The 25,204-nt window shown below is 44.0% G+C and overlaps 1 protein-coding gene across 3 annotated transcripts in view; it reads right to left on the reverse strand.

Annotated features, from left to right (window-relative positions):
• MYRFL (myelin regulatory factor like) overlaps positions 1–25,204 on the reverse strand; it is a 121,404-nt gene that overhangs the window by 34,218 nt on the left and 61,982 nt on the right. For all 3 annotated transcript variants that reach the window (XM_060412793.1, XM_027967457.2, XM_042246922.2), the window contains 4 exons: positions 23,948–24,038; positions 16,357–16,557; positions 9,528–9,636; positions 8,566–8,675 (listed from right to left, as the gene is read on the reverse strand). In XM_060412793.1, the coding sequence (XP_060268776.1) occupies positions 8,566–8,675; positions 9,528–9,636; positions 16,357–16,557; positions 23,948–24,038 (511 nt within the window). The remainder of the gene's footprint in view (positions 1–8,565; positions 8,676–9,527; positions 9,637–16,356; positions 16,558–23,947; positions 24,039–25,204) is intronic.

Below are 25,204 nucleotides of genomic sequence, written 5' to 3' on the forward strand. Positions count from 1 at the left end.
CCACCACCACCACTTTGGTAAATAAAATGTGAAATTCCAGGTATTGAATTAGTAAAGGCATGAATAAATGGGCTACCTGATCTTCAAAGCTTTGCCACCACCTGCTGACACAATATTTAAATTGCAGTTTTAGGTGTCTGGAACAGTGCTTCTTTTCCCAAAATTTTATTACAAAAGTTTTCAAGCATATAGAAAAAAATTCAAGCATGCATTAGAAAAATTTTAATTGCAGAGTAAATGCCCACATACCACCTCCCACTTTAATTTCATAATTAGCATATTGCTCTAATTCCTTTGTCACACATCTGTCCATCCATCCATCCACCCATCTTGTTGAAGTGCATGGAAAAAAATAAATGAGCAATTACTTTTTAAAGATATTAGCTACAAAAAGAAACTTTCCAAGAAAACAATAAATGTCTTGCGTGTATGTGTCTGTGTGTGTTAGTCGCTCAGTTATGCCCGACTCTTTGCAACTCTGTGGACTATAGCCCATCGGGCTCCTCTGTCCATGGAATTCCCCAGGCAAGAATACTTGAATGGATAGCCATTCCATTATCCAGGGGATCTTCCCAACCCAGGGACTGAACCTGAGTCTCCTGCATTATAGGCAGATACTTTACTTTCTGAGCCATCAGGGAAGCTTAGTACATGGCATATTTCTCTCTAAAATTAAGAAACAAGAGAATTTTCTCCCTGCTCCCAGTGTAAAGAGCTCCTGGGAAAGATGATCTACATGGATTTCCCTAGTAGTCCAGTGGCTAAGACTCCATGCTCCCAGTGTAGGGGGCCTGGGTTTGATCCCTGGTCAGGGAACTAGATCCCACATGCTGCAACTAAGAGTTCACATGCCACTAAAGATCCCACACACTACAACTAAGACCTGGCACAGCAAAATCAATAACTTTTTAAAAAAGATAATCAACAGACAAGTGGTCAGTTGTTAAAATATCCAGAGTTGGTTGCAAAAGCATATGAGCTTTAATCATTCGGCTTGGAGTCAAGTCAATCAGTGAGTGCAACAGGGTGTACTAACTTCTATGGGAAATATCACTGCAAGTAAGGACTGAATTCTATTCCTCTCTTGATGAGAAAAGAAGGGACTTAAACTAACTGCTGGGATAGGGCAGAGCAGAGGGGTGGCACTCCTTAGTACCACATTCCCAGATCTGATATCAAGGGAACCAGGAAGCTGGAATTTGTGTGAAGATCTCCTAATTTTATTTATTTGTTTATATTTTTGGCATGCAGGATCTTAGTTCCCTGACCAGGTATTGAACCCATGTCCCCTGCAGTGGGAGTTCTGAGTCCTAACCACTGGACTGCCAGGGAATTTCCATACTAATTTTTAAAAGCAAGCAATGAATTTGAAAATTTCTTAAACATGGTGAGCTAAAAAAGTATCTGCAGGCCAGACTTCACCACAGCCTTCCCATCTGTGACCTGTGACCATAACCTTTTCCTTATGAATTAATACCTTCACCCCTGTCTGCAGCTCCCCCTCAATCCCCTAATTGCTCGCTCACGTTCTATACTTTCAGTCACCTCCATATGTCTTCATCTGAAAGTTCAGCTGGCATCCCAAACTCGAAACTGAACTCATCTTTTCCCCCAGAAAAACAGCTCTCCTTCTGACTTCCTTATGTGAACAGAACCACGTCTCACTGCGATTCAAAAACTCATGCATTAATATAAGCAAAGTCTTATTGAGAACCCACAAGGTATCAGATACTGTTTTAAACAACACAGGATGGGGACTTCCCTTGCAGTCCAATGGCTAAGGATCCACTTTCCAATGCAGAGGATTCAGGTTCGATGACTGGTGGGGATACCAAGATCCCACATACCATGGGGCAACTAAGCCTATGCACCGCAACTACTGATCTCACAACTACTGAGCCTGGGCACTCCAGAGCCTGTGCTCCACAGCAAGAGAAGCTCACACAGCACAGTGAAGACCTAGCACAGCCAAAAATAAAAAAATAACCTGAACATACCCACACACACAAACACACACACGAGATCGAGGAGGCACATTCCTAACCTTGAGAAACTCTCAGTCCAGTGGAAGAGACACTGAATAGAAAAAGAAGGATAACACAATGCAACAAATACTCTAGAAGATGTCTATCCAAAGGCCTAAGGCAGTGTGTAGACAGGAGCAACCCAGACATCATGGAATTCATTAACTCAATCACCCAAGATCTCTCAAAATCCTATAGTCCCCTAAACCCTGGGGTTAATGCCACATAGAACGTATTGGAGATAGAGTTTGGAAAAATATAGAAAGATTTGCTCTCACACAACCACCCAGGGAGGTTGGCAAAGAACAAATAGGCAAATAAACGAGCTCATGTCAGATAGGGACAGAAGTCTCCAGGATGCTGGGAGCAAGTTTGCCGTGTGTCCCGTGTTAGAGGCCCCGCTGAGGGGGAGCACGAGGCCTGCGCCAGCTAGAGGGAGTGCCCTTTTCAAATCACTGCCAAGGCGCTCTACACCCTCACAGCGGCCCTGGATCTTAGAAACAAAGTGAAGTCAAGCACTGCAGACTCTTTTAGCCAAGGTGGTCAGGGAAGGTCTTGCTTTGCAATCCAAGTGATGAGATCATCTGAAGGGAGGGTCTTTAGGGCAGAGACCAGTCCACAGAACACCTCCCAGGCAGAAACAAAACTTGGAGTGTGAGGAGCTGAAAAAAGGCTGGTGGGGAGGAGCTGGGAACAAGACATGCGTGCGTGTGCAGATACATCAGATTCTGAAGGTCTCAGCTCATTCAGATGGTGTTTGGGGGCTGAGGGGTGTGAGTGTTAGGAAATGAGTTAGAAAGGGAAGATTCCATCCAGATTGTGGAGGGTTGTAGTCATAAGCCAGTGAAGATTCAACAATGGGAAAAGGGGATTATAGGATGAGATATTTGTTTTGTTTTTAAGGAAAATGATTCTCTTGGCATCTAGTAGGTCAGTTACAGGGTTGCTATGATAGCCAAGGAGAAAAATGGAGAGAATAAAGAAGGGAGCTGACACGCACGAGATAGTGCCAAAGTGAGAACAGCAGGACTGGGTGTCAGACAGATACTATGGATGAGAAAAAGGAAGGTTGGGGGCCCTTTATGATCCGCTTCCCCCCTTGGCCACACTGAGTCCCCACAACCCACCAATGCCTCCCTTTCTTTGTCTCTCAGTCTCATCACTTCCCTCCCATCTGAGAACCCCTGCCTAGTCTCCAGGGAGCCCCTCTCCTTCCTATGAACTGAGGTAACACTTCATCTATGCATTCCACAGATTCATTACATCTCATGTTTTAACTCGGAGCTTTATTTCTTGTACCTGGCACATCACCCTGCTTAGACTGACAGCTACTTGAAGGCAGGAACCAAGTGTTGTTTTTCTTTGCCTGACTCAAATAGATAATTCTTGCCACACTGCAGTTGTAGGAAAAATAGAACCCAAGAGAAAAAGTGGCCACAAACTAAGTTATGGCACGGTGGCTTCTAACGTGCAGTCTTAAACACACACAAACAGATTATTCAAGAACCAGTGCTTCATAAGATGAACCTCATCTTTATATAGACTCCATTGTGAATTCCTTTAAGGCAGTTGTTACATTTATTATGGACATTTTTATTTTACCACGTATACCTAATAACAAAGCTCAAGAAATGGAACCAGTTGTTCCCAAAGAATCATGCAAGCCAAAAGGCAGAGCCCCAGTAGGCTAGCTCAGGAGACTATGGTGTCCACGCTAAGACTCCCTTGCTCTCAGTATGAACCCCGAGTCCTCTTACCCCATCTCCCATGGCTGAGCTTTCACTGAGCCAGCCAAAACATGAGAAATTTGGAGAAGCAGCACATCACCCCAGGAGAGGTTTATCTCACAAGGTCATCTCTCCTGTTGAGAAGAGAAAGGTTACTTCCCTGGCCATCTAGGGATTAAGATTCACCTTCCAATGCAAGGGATGTGAGTTTAATCCCTGTTTGGGAAGATAACATCTCACATGCATCATGACCAAAAAAAAACAAAACATAAATAAAGCAAAATCAATGCTGCAACAAATTCAATAAAGGCTTTAAAAAATGGTCCACATTAAGTGAAACTCATATGTAAAACAAAAAAGAAAGGAAGAGAAAGATGAGTGGCTTACATCAACTTTGGCTGACATCCCTAATCTCCAACTTTGGTTGGTTGTATGGACAATCTGTAAAGATCCAGAATTCTCTTTCCTACTTCAGCTTCAAGTTGCAAAGTCTAGGTGAAAATGATATAGCAATCACGGAGCACAACATTTCAACATTTCCAGGTTCTAGTTTGCATTTTAGCTCCAGTGAGAATTTCTTTATAAAAGAGAAGAGCAATGGAGTGCAGAGGGAGAGACTTGTATCTTAATTGGATCTCCACCTATTATTATAACACACAAAGCCCAGGAAATGCTATAGAAGGTCTTGAAAACAAACAGGCCTGGACAAAGCAAGAAAGGTTGCCATGGTGCGACATGAATAGGGAGGAGCCCAGGAAAGCAAGAGTCTGTCTGTACATCTTTCTCATTGCACAGCTAAGAAAGAGCCTGGAGGTACTTCCCTGGCAGTCTAGTAGTTAAGACTTTGCCTTTCAGGGCAGGGGGTGTGGATTCGGTCTCTGGTCAGGGAACTAAGATCCCACATGCCTTGCAGCCAAAGAGCCAAAACATAAAACAGAAGCAACATTGTAGCAAATTCAATAAAGACTTTGAAAATAGTCCACATTAAAAAAAAAAAAAAAAACTTTAGAAAAAAGAAAAAGAGTGTGGACAATAGGAATCACATATCCTATGCCTTTTTTTTTTTTTTATTTTAACATGCATGCACATTTTATTTAATGCGATCTCATGGACTGTAGCCCGCCAGGCTCCTCTGTCTATGGGATCCTCCAGGCAAGAATACTGGAGTAGGTTGCCATTTCCTTCTCCAGGAGTTTTTCCATATGCATGGGCAATTTCACAAGAGAATGAAGACTTGAAAACATGACCGGAGCAACAAGCTAAACTTCTAAACTCGTTAGACAAAGAGACAATACATTTGTGAAGAAGCGACACGACAGAGAGATTTGGGTTAGGGATAGAACAAAGTGAAGAAGTACCTAGTTAAGGTTTAGTTAAACAAGGTTTATTTATGCAAAATTCTTTGCCCGCAGTTCCAAAGGGCTTCCTTCCTCCTGGTACAGGGAGCTGCTGCTGCTAAGTCGCCTCAGTCGTGTCCGACTCTGTGCGACCCCAGAGACGGCAGCCCACCAGGCTCCCCCTGTCCCTGGGATTCTCTAGGCAAGAACACTGGAGTGGGTGGCCATTTCCTTCTTCAAAGCATGAAAGTGAAAAGTGAAAGTGAAGTCGCTCAGTCGTGTCCGACTCCTAGCGACCCCATGGACTGCAGCCCACCAGGCTCCTCCATCCATGGGATTTTCCAGGCAAGAGTAGTGGAGTGGGGTGCCACTGCCTTCTCCAGTACAGGGAGGGGACCTCTCATATCACCCTGTGCTACTTCACTACAAAAGATAATCTGGGATGAACTTATAATGTAGAAGAGGGATATTCCAGAGCTTTGAGGTTTAAACCAGCAATTCAAGTCTGTCCTCAGAAGTGAGTCAAAGAAGAAAGCCGGGCTTTAGAGTGTGGGGATGTTCATCTGCTCTTGGTGTCACTGATGCTGTAAATGACTGTGGCCTTGGTGGCGTTGCCATAGACCACATCACTACAAGGTCCTCTTCCTAAGAGAATCGTCCCTTTTCCTTTCTGGACTCTTGTCAGTTCTAATTATTTATAAACTCAGTGCCCCCTCGGCATGGATGGCTTTTCAGGTGATAAGTGAACCTGGTTGCTTGGAATAGGAATGCCACCCCCCTGCCACCTTCCTAGGATTCTGGGCTTGGTTTCCTAGCAATGAACTTGGGGTATAGCTTCCCCACGGGAAGTGGGGCATTGGCCCTCAGAACTGCTAATCTTCTTGACTGTCTCCATTCAACTCATCTGGGAATGCGAAAACACTAGGCCAGAGGGAGAACTATTAGGCTGGCCAAAACGTTCGTTCGGGGTTTTCCATACCATCTTACAAGAAAAACCCGAAGACATTTTTGCTGAACAGTGACAGGCCTAAGGTCCTCTGCAGGCGCTACCCACACAGGCAACATAGAAATCTCTATCCTGAATGTTCCAGGGAAGGACTGGAGACAGAAGTAAGACAGCTGCTACCAGACGAGACCCCGGGAGCCCCCACCTTGGCAGCCTGGTGACGTACTCCAGGACCCTGAGGCTGACAGCTGGGCTTCTGCTCTTTCTCTCACCCCAGGAAGCAAGAGTGTGAGGGTGACTTTATTTTACATATACCTCTAAATATATTTTATGTTTTCATATATTTTTAATGGCTTCCCAGGTGGCATAGTGGTAAAGAAACTGCCTGCCAGTGCAGGAGATGCAAGAGACGCGTGTTCGATCCCTGGATCAGGAAGATCACCTGGAGGAGGAAAGGGCAATCTGCTCCAGTATTCTTGCCTGGAAAATTCCATACGATACCTCTGAATATATTTTATATTTTATTATATTTTAAAATATATTTTATAACATTTTATTTTATATATAAAATAGTTTGTAAATTAAATAAATTAAGTAAATTAAATACAAATTTTGGTGTTGTTTTTATTATCAAAAATAAATTTCTGGGTAACTCCCTGCTGGTCCAGTGGTTGGGATTCAGTGCTCTCAGGGGCCCCAGGTTCGATCCCAGGTCGGGGAACTAAGAAGCCACAAGCCATGTAGCATGGCCAAAAAACTTTTTTTTAATTTCTTCAAATACATTTCTGATGATAACACCTCTCAAGTGAACCTACATCTGAGAGACTAAAGAATTTCTCCTATGGAGGATGTGGTCCTAAGAGGCAGGAAAGTGAAATTGAAAGTTAAATTGAAGTTGCTTAGTCGTGTCCAACTCTTTACCACCCCATGGACTGCAGCCCGCCAGGCTCCTCTGTCCATAGGATCCTCCAGGTAAGAATACTGGACTGGGTTGCCATTTCCTTCTCTAGGGACTCAGAGGCAGGAAGAAGTATTAATAACTCAACTTCTACTACTCGGCCCTTGCAGCCCAGTGAACAGGCCATCTGATGCTGTTATCTAAGAGACTGTTGTCTAAGAACTTGTAGGTAGAAGACTGAAAGGGCCTACCTGGCTACTCCAGATGTGTCTTGCTGACCGGCAGGACTGGCAAAATAGGTTTTACCTGGAGGCTGGTTAGAAATCCAGGTAAACCAAATCCAGGCTGAACCAAAACCTGCATTTTAATAACGCCCCTACCAATGGCACCCCACTCCAGTACTCTTGCCTGGAAAATCCCATGGATGGAGGAGCCTCGTGGGCTACAGTCCATGGAGTCACTAAGAGTTGGACACGACTGAGCAACTTCACTTTCACTTTTCACTTTCATGCATTGGAGGAGGAAATGGCAACCCACTCCAGTGTTCTTGCCTGGAGAATCCCAGGGACAGGGGGAGCCTGGTGGGCTGCCGTCTATGGGGTCGCACAGAGTCGGACACAACTGAAGCGACGCAGCAGCAGCAGCAGCAGCCACTGATTCACGCTCACTTTGAAGTTTTTGAAGCACTGCCCCGATGAGCTGACAAATTACAAATTAGTCTTCACTCAAACATCTCTTCTGACTACCATGAAATCCCCATGTCAATCAGCCTTCCCTCTAGCACCAAATATTATAATGCGATGGAAAGCAAATCAGCCACAGAGTGAGTCTGCAAACCTTGTGAAAGATGCAGGATTTCACAGAATTAACAGATGTGATCTGGGAGAACCCCTCAAATCATAACCAAAGCATCAGCTCGTAAGGAAATGGCAGACTCCTTAACAAGCGAAGAGGAACTAATCTGCAAGGGTGGTGACTTTCCTTCACAAGAGAACGATTTGAAAAAAAGAGAGAGAATGATTTAAATATCAAAGAATTTCGACAGGCCCTTGGGAAAGAAAGATGAAGCTCATGAATATCTTTGTAAAAATGACCCACTTTATGATTGCGCTGTGAAAGTCAAACATACAGTTTTGTTGAAAACCTATGCTGAAAAAAAAAAAAATTCAACATTTCATTCAGTCTTCAATCATTCTAAGAGGAGCACATTGTGTTAATTATAACGTAAAGGATATCATGTGAGAGAAATGACACATTTGCAAGGGTTAGTCTCATTTTTCAAGACAAAGTCTAATCAAAACTGGCTGTCACTATTTCTCATGAGGATGAAGGGCAGTCCGGGTGAGTGGACTTTCCCAGGCCCACTGCTCCTCGGACAAGATCCGTGGTCTCCAGTGTTGTGTGTGGTCTTTCCCCTTTTTCCCTAACGTGACTGCTTTTTTGGTCCCTACGACCAGTGTGAGACAATTAATACCTGCTTACTCTACAGCTCAGTGAAGAATTCTTTTTACTGTCCCATTTCCTGGTTGGATATTCAGGGCACAGTGAATATCAAACATGGAATAATCTGGCCACAGAAGGGGGTTCACTTGTGGGGTTCAAGTCCTAGGGGAGCTATCTGTTCAGGGGTTACCTTATCCACCATGAGGAAGTTCTCCAACGTCTCTCCGTTTTCACAGGTGACATCGCCAACCTCCCTCACAGCTCTGGGCAGGATCTCTCGCACCTCCTGGGCGATCATTCCTAGACACAAACACTCCATCAGGTTTCGTCAGGAAAAGACCTTTCCCCGGATGGGAATGGTGAACAGGATGTCTTTGCAAATAGATACTTATCCCTCCTCAGTGTTGGCTTTGATCTACAAGGCATTTGAAGCAAAAGAGGAATTTGGATCCCAGAACCACTCTAAGATTAAAATATGCATACCTATGACTGATTCATGTTGATGTTTGGCAGAAACCAATGCAATTTTGTAAAGCATTCATCCTTCAATTAAAAAATAAATGAATGTTTTAAAAAGTGGGAGTGTTGTTTTCTCCACTCTTTCTTGAGACTCTGAGCCCAAAGTTGGAAAGGATAAGTGCCTTAAAATCCCTGTGCATAGACGTAAGGCTGGAGCTTAATTTTCTCTCTTTTCCTACAGGCGGACTCTGATCCCTAAATGGTCCTTGTTTCTTTAGAATTCCTGGTCTGGAGTATAGACACCACTCTGCCTTTCCTCTGACTGGACCCACCAGCCTGGCCACATTCCCCCTCTACCCAGAGGCTGTCCAGGGCTGTTTGTTCTGCCATCTGCCCCTTAGCCCTCATCCCATGAGCAAGAGGACTCTGGGGAAGAGAAACAACGCATTCAGAATCATCCACCAGTACCTTGGGGTGCAGGAGTAGGGGCGGGGGGTGGGGGGGGTTGTTGAGTAAAGATGACACAGCAATTTCTTTAGCCTGCCCTGTTCTGGTGATTATAGCTTTCACAGGGGACATGTTAGAACGACAGGATGCTGTCAAGAGCTATGGGCATACAGCCTCTAGATGAAGTGGGAATTAAAACGTGAATAGTCAAGCACATAAAATCAAGAAGCGAGTTTGTGTGTGTACCTGTCTGATGGGCAGCATTTATTCCCATTGCAGATGCAAATTCAGGCTTGTAGTCATATTCAACAATCCTCATTTGGGCTATTCTTCTCAGCTGTTCGTTTGTGTCAACCTAATGAAATTAAAGAGCAGATTTCACGCACGTAGATGTTTGTTATTCAAATTAACACTCAGAGTGACCCAGAGAGACAAAGAATGTTGGCAGTGGGACTGTCCTTTCCTTTTGCCCAAACTATTTTAAGATAAATTTATGTTTTTCTCCTCCAAGAAGCGAAAGTTTCAAAATTCATGTCAGTGACTTCCATCCACTAGTTTATAAAATGAGCCAGAATTAAATGGCTAAATTACAGGGGAAAACATTTTTAAAGACATAAAGGACTTCCCTGGTGGCTCACTGGTAAAGATTCCACCTGCCAGTGCAGGAGACACGGGTTCGATTCCTCATGGGGAGGAATAACTGAGCTCCTGCACCACCACGACTGAGCCCACGCTCTAGATCCTGGGACCGCAACTACTGAGCCCAGGTGCTGCAGCTGCTGAAACACGAGTGCCCTGGAGTCTGTGCTTCCACGAGAGAAGCCACCGCAATAAGAAGTCCACACACTGCAACTAGAGAGCAGCCCCTGCTTGCCGAAACCAGAGGAAAATCCCATGCAGCAGAGAAGAGCCAGCAAAGCCGAAGACAAATGAAAGTTAAACAAGTCACAGGGCAAAGGCTCCCTCATTCACTACTCTGGCCTCACCTCTCTCTGCTAAGAGTTAAACCATCTTTTTGAGAATGGAGCTGGCTGACCTTGGAGAAAAACAAGTGCTGTCCAAAATGGCAAGGTATCATTTCCAAAGGAGCACATGGTGTAAGCACTCAACAAACACAGCCAGCCTTGTATTTATAAATTAAAAGAGCAGGGCTTAGTTCAAGTAACAACATTTGAAGAATGGGTATATAATATATCATTGAATTGCTGGTGGACATCTTGCTGGAGAAAACTTCTTCAAGGGGCAGTTTGCAAGCCCAGATGACCCACCAGCAGGTCCCTCAAAATTCAGGGTTCCTTCCTACAGATGACTTCTCCCCTAGACCACCCTACCCAGAGGTCCTCCTCTGAGCTGACCACTCTTACAGAAGTAGTTCAAACACTCCCAACTGTCACTGCAAGTTGCTCAAAATAAATTTCATGGGTGCTAGCAAAATGGTAACGATAAAGACAATATAGTGGAATTTTCCCAGGGCTAAATGTGCTGATTCAAAGACTTCTTTTTCAATTAGAGTTTTTAAAAAATGAATTCATAGTAATTGCATGATCGATTTTTTTAATGACCTAATTTGACAAGTTAAAAAGTTGGCAGTACTATGTGGGTCCCTAAATTTTCTTTTAGGGAACATAACTTGATTATGAAACCAGCATCTCTTGGCAATTAAAAATATACCACCTGGACATCATCTATATGTTGGAACAACTAGAAATGCTTTTCTGTTGTTTTAAGAAATCCCTGCTTTGGCCCTTAACTCCTCCCTGCACTCACTCTGTCGAGTGAGCAGGAAAATTCTTCCAACATCAGAAAGGCTCTCTGTTCATCCATTTGGCTGGTATCAGAAGTTGTGACTTGGTGCTTAACTGGATAAATGGACCAACTTTATTTCAGGTACTTGTCAGGGAACTCACAGCTGTTTTGATCATTGCTGTCATCAAAAGCTTAGTTCAGTTCATTCATTCACTGCTTCATTTGACTAATATTCACCAATCACCTTTGATATAGCAGGTACTACACTAAGCGTTGGAACTTCAAAATGATTGCTCTTTTAAAGTCCATGGTCTAGACAGACTCATCCCATAAGATTATATTACAATGTGAAAAATGCAGGTGAGGATGGAGTTATGAAAAGAGAATCCCATCAACTCCAAGGAGGTACCTAACGTATTCTCAGGGGACTGTGAAAAATGGCTTACCAGAGCTGCTGAAGCCCAACAGAGACCTTGGCTTATTTCAGTTCTCAAACACACTCTGCCCCTCCACAAGGTCAAGACCTTTGCTCAGGGCATTTCCTGCCTCAGAAGCTCTTCCTTCCTGCTCCTCTACCTCCATGTCCCCAATTTAAAACACCCCTTCACCAGAGAAGCATTGCTTGACCTCCAAGACTAGGAAGGCTCCCTCTGCCTTACATGCAGGCATTAATCAGTTCATCACCAAACAACTAGTGAGTCACCTCTACGGTCTTATTCTATTGAATAGATACCCTTGTGAGGGTGAGGATGTATTTGAGCCCATGGTTTTCTGTTTGTCACCATATCACCAGTTTCTATAACGATTCCTTGCGTGTAGTAGGTGCTTAACTAATATTTATTAAATAAATTAATAACTTTAAGATAGGAGTGGGATTTCACTGGTGGTCCAGGGCCTGGGACTCTACACTCCCAATGTAGGGAGCCCAGGTTTGATACCTGGTCAGGGAATTGGATCCTACATGCTGAAACTAAGATTTCTCATGCTACAGCTAAGACCCGGTGCAGCCAAATAAGTAAATAAATAAAAGATAGAAATTAGTCAAAGGCAGATGTCAGCTAGGGAAGGGAGTGGAAAGGGTAAGAATAAGACGGAGATGCTGGGCAGAAAGAACACCATAAGCCAAGTCCTGAGGCAGCAAATCCCCTGAATTATGTCTGCACGACCGAATGCAGAGTTTGGTGTGTCTAGACTGTACAGCTGAAGGCCAGAGCAAGGAGAGCCTTGCCAGCTGTACCCAGATGGAGCAGTCAGAGTCTCACATTGCCCTGTGTGTACATGTCACTGTGAGCCACTTCATTCATTCAACAATATAAAATGAGTAGCTACTGTGTGCCAGATACTACGCCAAGCCCTGGAGACTCAAGGAGTAGTTCTTATTTGGAGCTTAAATTTTCATGAAAGTTCCTTCCCTGAGGCTGAGACCTGGATCTTGACCATCTAAGAACCTGCAGGGCATCTGGCACAGTGTCTGATAGGTAACAGGCACCCAGACTTTGAAGGAAGGAAAGAAGGAAGGAAAGAATGGAGGTAGTGAAATGGCAGAACCATCACTGACACCAACAGAATCGAAGGCAGGGTCAATCAGGAGACAGTTAGCCAGGCCCCGCCCTGGCCCTGACTCCCTGCACTCTTGGGAGACCTGTGCCCACTTGGCCTACTTCTCATTATCCCCTTGGTTCCTGCATGATGGCCCATCAGAGAGCAAAGCGGAGGCAGTGCCAGTCTCTTTGTTGCAGAGGGAATCCAGAGGAGAATGTGCCCTCATGCCAACAATCCAGGCTACACAGAGGGAAAATAACTCCTGCTGTCTAAGTGGGATTCTTGACTTTGTTTTCCCCGAAGACATATTCCCAGACATAGCAATTAGATTCACTAGGACTACTACCATTGTATTCAGACAGATTTTTGGCCAAAGAAAATTTTAAGGGTTGACTTGGGGAGCTAAACACCTTCTAGAACAATCTTTATCTAAGAAAATGCTCTCATGACTTCTAATGCTGGATTGTAGACTTTCCAAAGCTAAATATACACAGCTTGAGTTGCATGTTCCCTGTGGCATGTACAGTGGCCCAGGGAAACCCCCAGAGACAAGGGCTGTGCCTCCTTGGAATCCTCTGCTAGGAACTGTACCCAGGCCACCATTCAACCCCATGCCTTGCTCAGCAGTGTGTTGAGTAACAGCCTAGTGAGTGAATCTGGGCGTCTGATCTTGCCCACAGCAGCTTTGGAAAGTTTTGACTGTGAATGCAAATGGTTGTCTCTGTCATGCTATCTCACACTCAAGGTTTCCATACCATTAACTCAAGCATTGTACCGCGGAGAAGACATCACAGACCGTGGACTCCAGTCTGTTTAGGGAGGGAGATCTCGTTACACATGGCCCACAGCCCAGGCTATCAGTCTCCCATCAGGAGCAGCTTGAATGGCACCAGCTCACCCTGAACTTCTGATTTGGCTCATGGCCCTGAAGGGAGACTTTGCATGTTTGGCTGTCTTGAGCTCATCACACTTTTTCTTTAACTAGCACACTGCTGGTGCAATTGGGAGAAATGGTCTAGACCATTGTTCTAGACCAACTGAAATGGTCTGGATCATTTCACCTTAACTGATTTTTTTTTTCTTGGCTTTTCTTGTTTAGGCCTTTGCTGCCTTATTTTCAGCCTTTACCACAGAATTTGACTGATGCATTCTACATTCAACTTCTTTATTTATTTACTAATTTTTTGCATTGACATTGCTGTTCTTCATGCCCCTTTGGTTCTCAGCACACCCTTTCCACCCTAATTTTGCTCAGTTTCCATTGTAAAAGCTGTGTTTCTTCTCCAGGTTATTATCGCCTCAGTAAACACCATGTCTAGGTAAGTGAAACTGCTCTTTCCAGAGGCCCATCTCATTTTCCAGAGCTTCTGTTTTGCAGGTTTTAGTCACATCTGCTTTATCGTCTCTGTGTCTTGGACGTGAGTCCACATGAGTCCAAGAAATCTCCTCCAGGCCTCTCCACACAGGGTGCCTGTGTGCTTATTATCTGCAAAGCCCCCTCCCCACTGCCTGGAGTGAGGAGATGCAGCCAGGCACTCAGCAGTTGCCATTTGTCCTCCCATCACAGCACCAGGCACAGGTGTAGCCACAGCAGTTGTTTCACAGCAGCTAATCCAGAAGCCAGCTCTGGTTATCATGCCTCCTTAAAGAATGGGAAAAAGCCTCCAGCCCTATGCTTCCAATCAGATTAACCAAGCTTCACTTCCTGGCATGTTTGGAAGAATGGCCTTCTTTTTAAAAGTTGGGAAAATTGAGTCAGGGAGAAGTGAAGATGAAGTTCACGTATCTGTCAGCACCATCATCAACATTACCATCATCTCTCTTGCCTATAATAAATGGCGAATGAGACAGATAAGATTTCTAGAGGCGTGCGTTTTATAAATGTGGATAGACTTATGAAAGACAAAAATATTAATGTGAAATAATGGATGAATTATGTATATAACTTGCATTTTTATGTCAATAATAGTAATATCCATTTATATCTGCTTAGCTGTATACATCTATAAAATGTTTCCCATATATGAGCTTAGAAAAATCCTTTAATGTGAGTAAAATGAATATGTGTATTCCCCATTCACAGAATAATAAATAGAGGCATAGAGCATGTCTGGGCCAAAGTTCCTGGGCAAGTAGGTATCAGAATCAGGGCTCAGACTAGCCTTCTAACCAGGGACTTGCTTTTCTTTCTTCCCTCCTGCTGCTCTGGGCAGGAAGGGGACACAGGAACATCTCATCTAGAGCCTTGATTGGGTGACACTGTACTTTATGGAGAAGCTTCCTGGAGGGATTTGAGAAGTTCCAGGGAACCTTGTTATTTTAAGACAATATATTTTCTTCAAACCAAGGAACATCATTCGATGAAGACATTTGATAAATGGTAGCAGGAGGGATTATGGAGGACTCTCCCCACTTGTCATCTTCCGCTTACATTTAGATAAGGCCTGGTGGGGGATTGTAGAGCCAGTTGCAAGGATGAGTTTGAGTTGGTGTGATCTGAAGCACAGACAGTTCATCTCTTTTTAAAAGGTAGAAGCATGGTATCTAAGGCTGGTATCTGGAAATGTATATGAGAACCTCCCAGCCCTGAGAGTTCCCATCCAGCTAATAGGTCACAGCTCTTCTAATATGAACCACAACTTTGCAATCAGTATAAAAGTCTACTATTATAGCCTTTCTCTGGGATTCTCTCAGCCAACGAGGACATTCCTTGGCTAGTTTAGAAAAACCCGTGCAAATCTGCACTGGGAAAGGAATGCAGTCTGGTAGCATGGCCAGTGATTTACAAATTAAGTCTCCTATTAACTGAGAAAGAATACAGAAAGGAGATTTTAAAACACCATTCTGCCACTGCCTCAAAAATATTTACAGGAGATGCAGTATGTGTGAGAAGGTGGGGAGGGGGCAGAAGCAATGAATGGGCAACAGAATTAAGGTTGGAATGACCTGGCATTTTCATCCTGACCCCTTAGGTCTTCATAGCATTTGTGACTCTCCAAGATGATTCAGTACTTATTGTCTCCATGGGTTAAAAATTATGGGGTTAGGCAGAGAAGCATCATATCTACCTTATAGACAAAGACACTGGCATTTCAGTGAGGTTAGGCATTTTTACCCAGGCAAGCCCAAAGTGGACAAGTAGCCTCCTGCTTTCAAGGCCTGATTTCTGATTTTTATAAGGCATGCATGCCTCATTACAGAGGGAAAAAGTCTTGACCTGGAAACTGGGGATGATGGATGGGGTTGCCTGAGTGAGGACTGAGGAGGTGAAGTTTCTCTAAGTGTTCTCAGAAGGATGCTAAGCAGGGAAGACAGTGGAAGGGAAGACAGATGCTGGCAGGCCTGGTACCAGGGACTCTGGGAGGAAGACGGTGGAGAGGCCCAGGAGAAATATGAGCAAGAAGGGACCTAAGACAGCGCTCAGAAGATGAACAGGGGGATGAAAGTGTGGAGATGAAAAGGAAAGGCAAGCTCTAGTGGCTGACAACAGAAAAGCAGCAGCCTGTGGAAAATAACTCAGAGACTTCTTGCTTGTGAAGACAGTGTCACGCTGTCACAGCCCACTACTCCTGGGAGGTAAATGCATTCTCTCGGGTAGGAGCTGCATTATAGTTTCAGCAGAGATACCTAACGACTCCAACGCTCATAACTGTTAAGCGCCGTGTTTATCTCACGCCCGCAGGTGACGTGGAGAGCTGCCTCGTGCCCAGCGTGTCAGAGGCCAGGAGAGCCCAGAACTCCTGACTAGGGTGTCAGAGGAGGTGTCCGAGGCCTGCCCCCTGCTCACCTCCTGGACGTTCTGCTTTGCCCGGCTGTCAGAGGGATGCATAATCGTCCCCATCACTTTCATGTTGCCACAGACAACCAGGGCTTCGTCCGGTGCATCTGTGTTTATGCCCACTCGACCGTGACAAACGACAGACTCTGGAACTTGTCCTCGCTGCCATAATGCATCAATGTCATTTTCAAATTGCCCAGGGTTGGAGGCCTAGAAAAAAATACATGAATACATTACAATTAAAGTTATGGACATAGGAACAAATGATTGCTTTATTCCTCAAAGGAAAGCAGAATGTTAGCTAAGTTTTTCACTTGAGAATCATTTGTCAGATGGGACATTCTGATATATTCTAATAATTGCAGCCCAGGAGAACAAGGAAGTCTCCTTTAAATGCTCTGTATCCTCCACAGACCCCCGCCCCTGCCTCCACCAGCAGGAGCTCAGCATGTGATGGTTTGCAACATCCGGTCTCTATATGGAACTAAAAACGTGTCAGTTATAGTAGGTGGATGATAAAGAAGAAGAAAAAAACCTCAAAATGAATATCTTTTTAGGGAAAATAATAATGATTTAAAACCAGAATATTATGTCAGAAAATATTACAACTTTATTAAAGCTCAGATAATTTTTAAAAGCCCTTGCATTTAGCTAGCCCTTTTATAGTTTCAAATCACCTGCATGTTTATGATTTCATATACAGTTGACAAGCAAATGACAATACAAGCATAATTCATACACCTCTGCTGCTGCTGCCGCTAAGTCGCTTCAGTCGTGTCCGACTCTGTGCGACCCGGTAGACGGCAGCCCACCAGGCTCCCCCGTCCCTGGATCTCCAGGCAAGAATGATGGAGTGGGTTGCCATTTCCTTCTCCTCAGCTATTCCCTAAGCACAAATGATACTGAAGGAAGCACTGTAACAGCTACATTTGCTGAGTGCTAATCCACACCCCAATTCCATGAGATAAGACCATTATCTTCATTTTACTATACTGAGACTCTAAAAGAATAAGCCTATTTCCCAAGGTCACAAATCTAGTAAGTTCTAGAGTTGCAGTTATACTTCCTTTGATTTTTAAACAATGATTCTAACTTTGACTTTTGTGTGGTATTGCATAGAAGCAGCCCTGGCTGAATGCAGTCTTCAAGGAAAATCCAAGTGGATCTATCAGACTAGAGAAAGCTTTGGAGATTTGTTTCATTGTTATATAAAAATTTTTTGCCAAATAATTTTCTACTTTACTGCTTTCCCTCTGCCCCATTTCCCTGTAGCCAGTGAACATATTTCCACATATCTTTTCAAAAACTATTTATTTATATACTTGGCTGCACTGGGTCTTACTTGTGGCATTCAGGATCTTTTGTTGTGGCACGTGGACTCTAGTTCTCTGACTGGGGATTGAGCCCTGGGCCCCCTGCAGTGGGGGCATGGAGGCTTAGGCCCTGGACCACAAGGAAAGTCCCATGTTTCCATATATCTTTGAGTAGGGAATCAACGAATCCATCAAAATCCTCACAACAAAATTAATGTTTTTAAAATTATGACCTACCCTTCTCTACCTACTCTCTTGGTATTATTTGAATGTTTTTACCGTAGTCATGTGTTACTAATTTACAAATAATAATGAAAAGAAATCTCAAAGTTTATTGCTAAGTTCAGGTTCAGTTAGGAAACTTAGGTGTCTTCTACTTCCGGTTTCATTGCCACCTGTCTGAACCCTGATCTGCTTGGAAGACTCAACCACTGACACCACACAGACAAAAGCAGGGAAAGAAAACACAGCAACTTTGAACAGTATTTGGTGTGAATTCACTTGAACAAAGAGCTTTTCTGGAAGGTCCCCAGAGCCTCCTTGGTTGTGAATGGCAATTTGGCTTTGACTCAAATCCTCTTATAGTGAGCAGTCAACTAAATCCAAAGGTATGCCATATAAAATGCTGATGTATTTTCCTCTACTATGAACATAATGAGCCACTTCAAGGAAACAAAACAGGACAGTGATGGATTTTCTTTTTCTTAATGAGCTCTGGGATAATTATTATCCTGTTGGTAACCTGATAGTACTGGAACAGCAGATATAAGTAGGCTCAATTTTGGGGGAACAATTATAAGAATCTCAGTTGGCTTTCATCAAATGAAAACTCAAATTCCTAAAACATATTCAAATCATTTTGGAATGGTCCATAGATCTACAAGGTTCAAAATACAGAGCCTTGAAGAGGATTCCTCCTCAGCAATGTGTGTGTGTTCAGTTGTGTCTGACTCTTTGTGACCCCATGGACTGTAGCCTGCCAGGCTCCTCTGTTCATGGAATTCTCCAGGTAAGAATACTGGAGTGGGTAGCCATTTCCTTCCCTGGGGATTCTTCCTGACCCAGGGATCAAACCTGGGTCTTCCGCATTGCAGGCAGACTCTACTAATGGAAAATGTTATTATAAAATCTGTGAACTTATCTCCCATCTCTAGTAACAGGAGTGTTAATGTATCAAAGCAAACTGAAATGGAACCACAGAAAAACATTCTGGGATCACAAATTTGTGCTTAGATGTGACCCAATAGTGGTTGATTGCTCTCAAATGCCAAAATAAAGTTTATAGAATACTTTTATTTGCCACAGCCTTACATATTTAGGGATGACCTGAACATTTTAGTTTGTGTTGTGACACAAACTGGCTGTGTGACTTTGGGACACTTACTTAACGTTTCTCTACAAGTTTTCTCTGACGAATACAGATAATAATGTCTTTACCTATCTTGTGGGGTTGTGGGAGTTAATTGAAATCATGTATGTATGAACACTTTGTAAAAATGAGGATGAATGGTCTCAAATTCATGCTCAATACAATCTGCTGTGCATAGTAAGCACCATCCAACCTGTAGTCAATCAATCTGTCCCCTCAGTAGCATCTGCAGAGCTACACAATTCTGAGGGAGCTCTGTTCACAGAGAATACAATGGAAATGGTGCCCCCTGCAGATGCTTGGAACAGGAACCATCACTAGTAGCAAAGTTTGGAAAGGAAAGCTGAATTTCTTTGCTTTATCAGTTTGGGCTTCTAAAGAGCAGCCAAAGAGCATAATAGAAAAGCTTGAGCTGAGGAAGGCAAGAAACTTTTGAAAGGACTATTGAAAATGGGCCTAGAGATGTGATCTACCAGGGCTACTCAAAGTGTGGTCCACAGGCCAGCAGTATCAGCATCTCCTGGAAGCTTGCTGGAAATGCATAATCTTGAGAGAGTAGCACTGAAACATATACATTACCGTATGTAAAATAGATTGCTAGTGGGAAGCTAGTGAGAGTCCCTTGCACTGCAAGGAGATAAAACCTATCAATCCTAAAGGAAATCAGTCCTGAATATTCATTGGAAGGACTGATGCTGAAGCTGAAACTTCAATACTTTGGCCACCTGACGCAAACAACTGACTCTTTAGAAAAGACCCTGATGCTGGGAAAGATGGAAGGCAGGAGGAGAAGGGGATGACAGAGGATGAGATGGCTGGATGGCATCACCGACTCAATGGACATGAGTTTGAGCGGACTCCAGGAGTTGGTGATGGACAGGGAGTCCATGGGCTCACAAAGAGTCAGACGTGACTGAGTGGCTGAACTGAACTGAAGTGAGCAGGAAGTTGCTTTACAACACAGGGGGCTCAACCCGGTGCTCTGTGACAACCTGGAAGGGTGGGATGGGGTGGGGGTGAGAAGGAGGTTGAAGAGGGTGTACATACATAAGTATACATATGTATACTTATGGCTGATTCACATAGCTGTCCAGCAGAAACCAACACAATATTGTAAAGCAATTATAAAATTAAAACTGAATTTTAAAAGATAAATTAGAAAAAAAGAAGTGCATATTCTCAGACATCTCCAACCTACTGACCCCAAAATTGTGGAGGTGGGACCCAGGCATCCGTGTTTCCACCAGCTCTCCAGGGGATTCTTATTCTTAACATAGTTTAAGAATAACTTCTTTAAAAAAAAAAAGAATAACTTCTTTATGTCATACACTAGTTCCATACCACTATGAAAGGGCTCATGAGTTACCCCTTCTATAGTTAGTAGGCTGTTCTGTTGAACTCCAACTGCACAGTGAGACAGACATTGCTCTACCCACTGATTCCTTTGGGTAAATAAAAATTCATCTGAACTTCAGAAGAGGGGTGTCTGTGTGTGTGTATGTGTGTGTGCGTGCAGCTCGATTGTGTGTAGGGGAAGGGAAGGGAGGTTTGTGGTCAGAAATGGGCAAGGGCCAGGGAAAACAGAGATGGCACCTGGCGTGGCTCTGCTCTCCCCTCATCTCTCACCATCCTTGCATCTGCATTCTTTCCCTTGTCTTTCCCAATCCCGGGTGTGGCTTTCCCACCTTGTGGTACTGTGGTTGCAGAGCAGTAAAAGAGAATTTGGGGGGGCCTGCCCATTTCTATTCTTCTGGAAAAATAAGCTGGAATAAATTAGTGGTTTTCAAAACTATGAAACCCTGGCATGTCTTGGAAAGGTGGACAAAACTGATCATCCCTCCTGCTCTCAACATAGCCCTTCCAACCAGGTTTATGTGTTTTAGGAGAAGAATGGAGCTGAAGGAAAGTCTAGCTGTTAATAAGGAGAATCCGAAGGAGCTCTGCTGGGGAATGCTCCCCAAAACAAAGAGCTGGGAAACAAATCTGTTCTTTGGAGTGAGCTTTAATTTCCATTAAATTGGTCAATTTACAGTATGGGACCAAAATATCTTTCCAAAGCTGTTTTGATTGACAATCTGAATGAACAATTGCTGGATCCTGCCCCTGTTTCTCTCTCCTCAGAGAATTCTGACAAGCTTGGTCTCCTGAACTCCCCCTTGAGGCCTGAAATTCATCGACTGCAGTCTTCAAGCTGTGTGTGTTGCGCTTAGTCATTTAGTCGTGTCCAGCTCTGTGACACCAGCGACTGTAGCCCACCAGGCTCCTCTGCCCATGGGGATTCAGCAGGCAAGAATACTGGAGTGGGTTGTCATGCCCTCCTCCAGAGGATCTTCCCAACCCAGGGATCAAACTCAGGTCTCCTGCATTGTGGGTGGATTCTTTACCATCTGAGCCACCTGGGAAGCCCAACCTCCCTCCATACATTCACCCTTATGTTAATTTCTGCTATGGGAAAAATGACTCAGTTCTCAAAATGAATCTGGATTTGCTAAATGCAATTTTCAGGTCTCCATATAATGTGGTCAAGTCTTATCTTTGTCACATTTCTCTTCCTTCATTCTAGAACTCGAACTAACAGACCCAGGCCTTGGCCCAAGAGGGCATATCTGGCTTTTTTGTAAAATATAGGCTGGTCTGCCCTCTGCTCAATCCATGGTACATATACCTGTTTAGTACCCTTTAGAATCTCAAGGGCAGGAAACGTGCTCTCTAAAACTCACTGATTCAAACAATAATGCCATTTCTTAAATTCAGTTTTTCTGCTAGTTGGTTTAAACATTATATGCTTAAATAATGTAAAAGTCTGCATTCATTTTCACTCTGCATTTGGGGTTAGAACAAAATAATCTCAGTAAGATATTTCCAGTGTGAGAAAAGATATTATTGCTATCATATTTTTTTCTCATTGTTGTTAGGGTAACCCTTGAGTTATCCAGCATACATATAGAATAGGGTATTCTCTTTAACCAAAAATTATGGGTAGAAGAAAGCCATTGAATCTGGAACATTCATTTTTAAAAATAAAAACTTAGTGAATAATATGACATCCAATCTATACTAAGCAGAATTTTTTCAATAGTCATACTTAACATGAATTGCAGAAACTTTGGACGTCATCATTATGAGTTAAATTCCCTTTGAACTTTGGGTACGAGAAAGAGCCCATTAACAGAGAGTTCTGGGAACAGCGTGTCCGGCCATGTTCCCCTCTCACATTGCTGCTGTGGAGACTTGCACGGCAGCCTAAGCAGAGCTTTGCAGGGGCTGTCGGCAGGAAATGGAGAAATCTCAACACCAGGTAAATTATTTAAAGTACGCAGGTGACTAGCAGACTGCCTGACTTCAGCATGAATTTGACCACTCAAAGCAGCAGTTTCATGGTATCTGATCTACCCTACCATTATAAAGAAAGGCATTGCCTGTATTTGTTCCTTCCTGTGAGGAATCAGAAAAAATAAGCAACCTAGGTTTTCAGACTTGACTTTAAATCACAGGTATTAGCACACCAAAGCAATCCCAGATGACAGCAGGTGAGGTGTCAGAGACCACCCCAACCCTGGGTGAGGTGTGGGCTTAACCTCTGCCCTTGGCTCATAACCTAAGGAGGGGCCCCACCTGCCTTTGCCCCAGAGGATGCTGTTTTGCCGAAGCTTAGATCTGGCCCCACAGAAACACAGTCTGGTATGCGTGCTGGTGGGCACACAGCCGGCCTCACCCACAGATATCTGGACGCACCAGTGTTTTACTTCATTTCCATCATTACTTTGCTTCCAATAAAACTCTGAGATGTAGTTTCAAGAGTTCCACTAATAGATGGCTTGTTATTTTTTATTGACTAAAAGAATTACACAGAGGGCCCTTTGTTTGAGAACAGCTCAAGGCAAGCTGTGGAAGACTCACTTCCCCAAATGGGCAGCACTTGTCCCCAGGCCTAAGTTTAACAGCCAGTTCAGTGGGCATGCCCCACTGTAAACCAGTTTCCCTACTGGAGTGTGCACGTCTCCCTGTGACACTTCAAAGACCCATCACCAAACAGCCCCTCCCAGGGCTGCCAGGCCTGTGGTTACCTGCTCCCTCATGGCCCTGGCATTCTCTGTGCTGGCCAGCCTGGCCTCACGCAGCTGCAGCTGCAGCTGCAGCTGCCAATAGCTTTATGTTTTTGTGCCTGCCAAGACTCCCGCCCAGAGCTGTGACCAATCATTCATTCAGCAAAACATGCTGAGCCATTACTATGCTCTGGGCAGCAGCCTAGAAGTCTTTGGGGTCACCGATCAGTCTGGGGCATGGGATGCCTTCCTGCCTATTCCCCCACCCTGTGGGCTTGGGGTCAGAGGGAACTGGGTTGTAACCCAGGCTCCATCATTGACTTACTAGCTTTGTGCTCATGGATGACTTTCTCTCCCTCTTAAGCCCCTCTTAAGAACTCTTAAGTTCCTCTGGGTGCAAAGAATGTAATGTAAATGTGAAACAATGTAGAATGATGTCATACAGAAATTATGTAGCCCAGTGCCTACAACATACAGCAAAATCCAGGGCTTCTCATCTACGGCACTACTTACATTTGAGGAGGAGTAACTCTGTTGTGGGGGCTGTCCTGGGCATCGGAACGTGTTGAGCGGCATCCCTGGCCTTAACCCACTAAATGCCAGTAGCACCCCCAGTTGTAACAACCACAAATGTTTGCAGACATTGCCAAATGACCCATGGGAAACAAAAGTTGTGGTTGAGAGCCACAATGTAAAAACTAAAATAACAATATCTGCTATTACTATCATTATCTTTGTCATCACTGGCAATTGAGAAACTTCATGCATACTTCATGCATTCCACTGAATATGTAAAGTCTACTTACAGGGGAAAACAAACAAACAAACAAAAAAAACCATGGGATCCTGAAAAGTCAAAGAACCGCACTTACCCTTACAATGATCCGTTCAGAGATGTGGGCAGACAACAGGTAGAACTGGCCTTGGTTAGCAGCATACAGTCCAACCACCAACATGAAGTATCTAGTTCAGAAACAACAGACCAATGCCCGCACATCAGGAAACAAGAGACATAGTGTGTGCCATCACACTGATTAATTAACAGAGAATTTACCCAGATGGGTTTACATATTCAAAGGTTTTCTCTTCCACTCTAAGTTGCCCCTCTTGTGAAACCACAGAGGAGTTGGTTCACTCACTGTTGTTCTGGGTCTGCCTTTCACTCAGCTTGAGGGATGAGTGTGCTGTTTTGCACACCCACAACAGCCATCACTGGGCAGACTGGGCTTGGCCCATCAGTGCTGGCCTAGTGCAGGCCTTACCCTGCTGGATCCCAGGGCGCTCAGCACAGCACTGCTCACACACACTGCTAAGTGCTAAGTCGCTGCAGTCATGTCTGACTCTGTGCGACCCCACAGACAGCAGCCCACCAGGCTCCCCGTCCCTGGGATTCTCCAGGCAAGAACACTGGAGTGGGTGGCCATTTCCTTGCACACGCACAACAGAAAGTCACCTTAGAGGTGCCTTTGTCCAGAGCCATCCAAGCTACACATCCTAGGCCCCAAGGCGGGGGTTGGGGGGGGGGTGGGGGGGGTGGGTGACCCCGCAGGGCTGGCCCAGCCGCACAGGTTCCTTCCCATCCTGATCTGCTCTTGGTCATGTAACCTGCCCATTTCACAGCCTCCAGTCATGACTTCAGTCAAAAACCAGAACCCTCTCTTCCGACTGTTATCAAGGCGATCTTCCTCACTATTTTAAATGCTTCTTCATGTGTACCACTGATGAGACACTTCTAAGATTAGACCATTTCTTCTTTTTTTTTTAAGAAGCATGATGTGTTTTTAAAACTTTTTATTGAAGTTAGTTTCTGCTATACAGGAAAATGAATCTCATATATATGTCCACTCATTTTTAGATTCTTTTCTCGCATAGATCATTACAGAGTATTGAATAGAGTTCCCTGTGCTATTCAGTAGGTCCTTATTAGACCATTTCTTGAAAGTCAAAATATAAACTATACCTACCAGAAAAGCATTTACTTCAAGAATTGCATTAAAAAAAAAAAAAAACACCTTTGCCAACTTCTTCTGTAGCACTCTAAACAGTCTCCAGTCCTTAGGGAGTATGACTTTTCCCCTGTAACTAAAGTATGTCAATAATAGTAACAACTGTTACAATGATGATAATAA

This window comes from Ovis aries, chromosome 3 (genome assembly GCF_016772045.2).
Source record: "Ovis aries strain OAR_USU_Benz2616 breed Rambouillet chromosome 3, ARS-UI_Ramb_v3.0, whole genome shotgun sequence".
Classification (NCBI taxonomy): domain Eukaryota; kingdom Metazoa; phylum Chordata; class Mammalia; order Artiodactyla; family Bovidae; genus Ovis; species Ovis aries.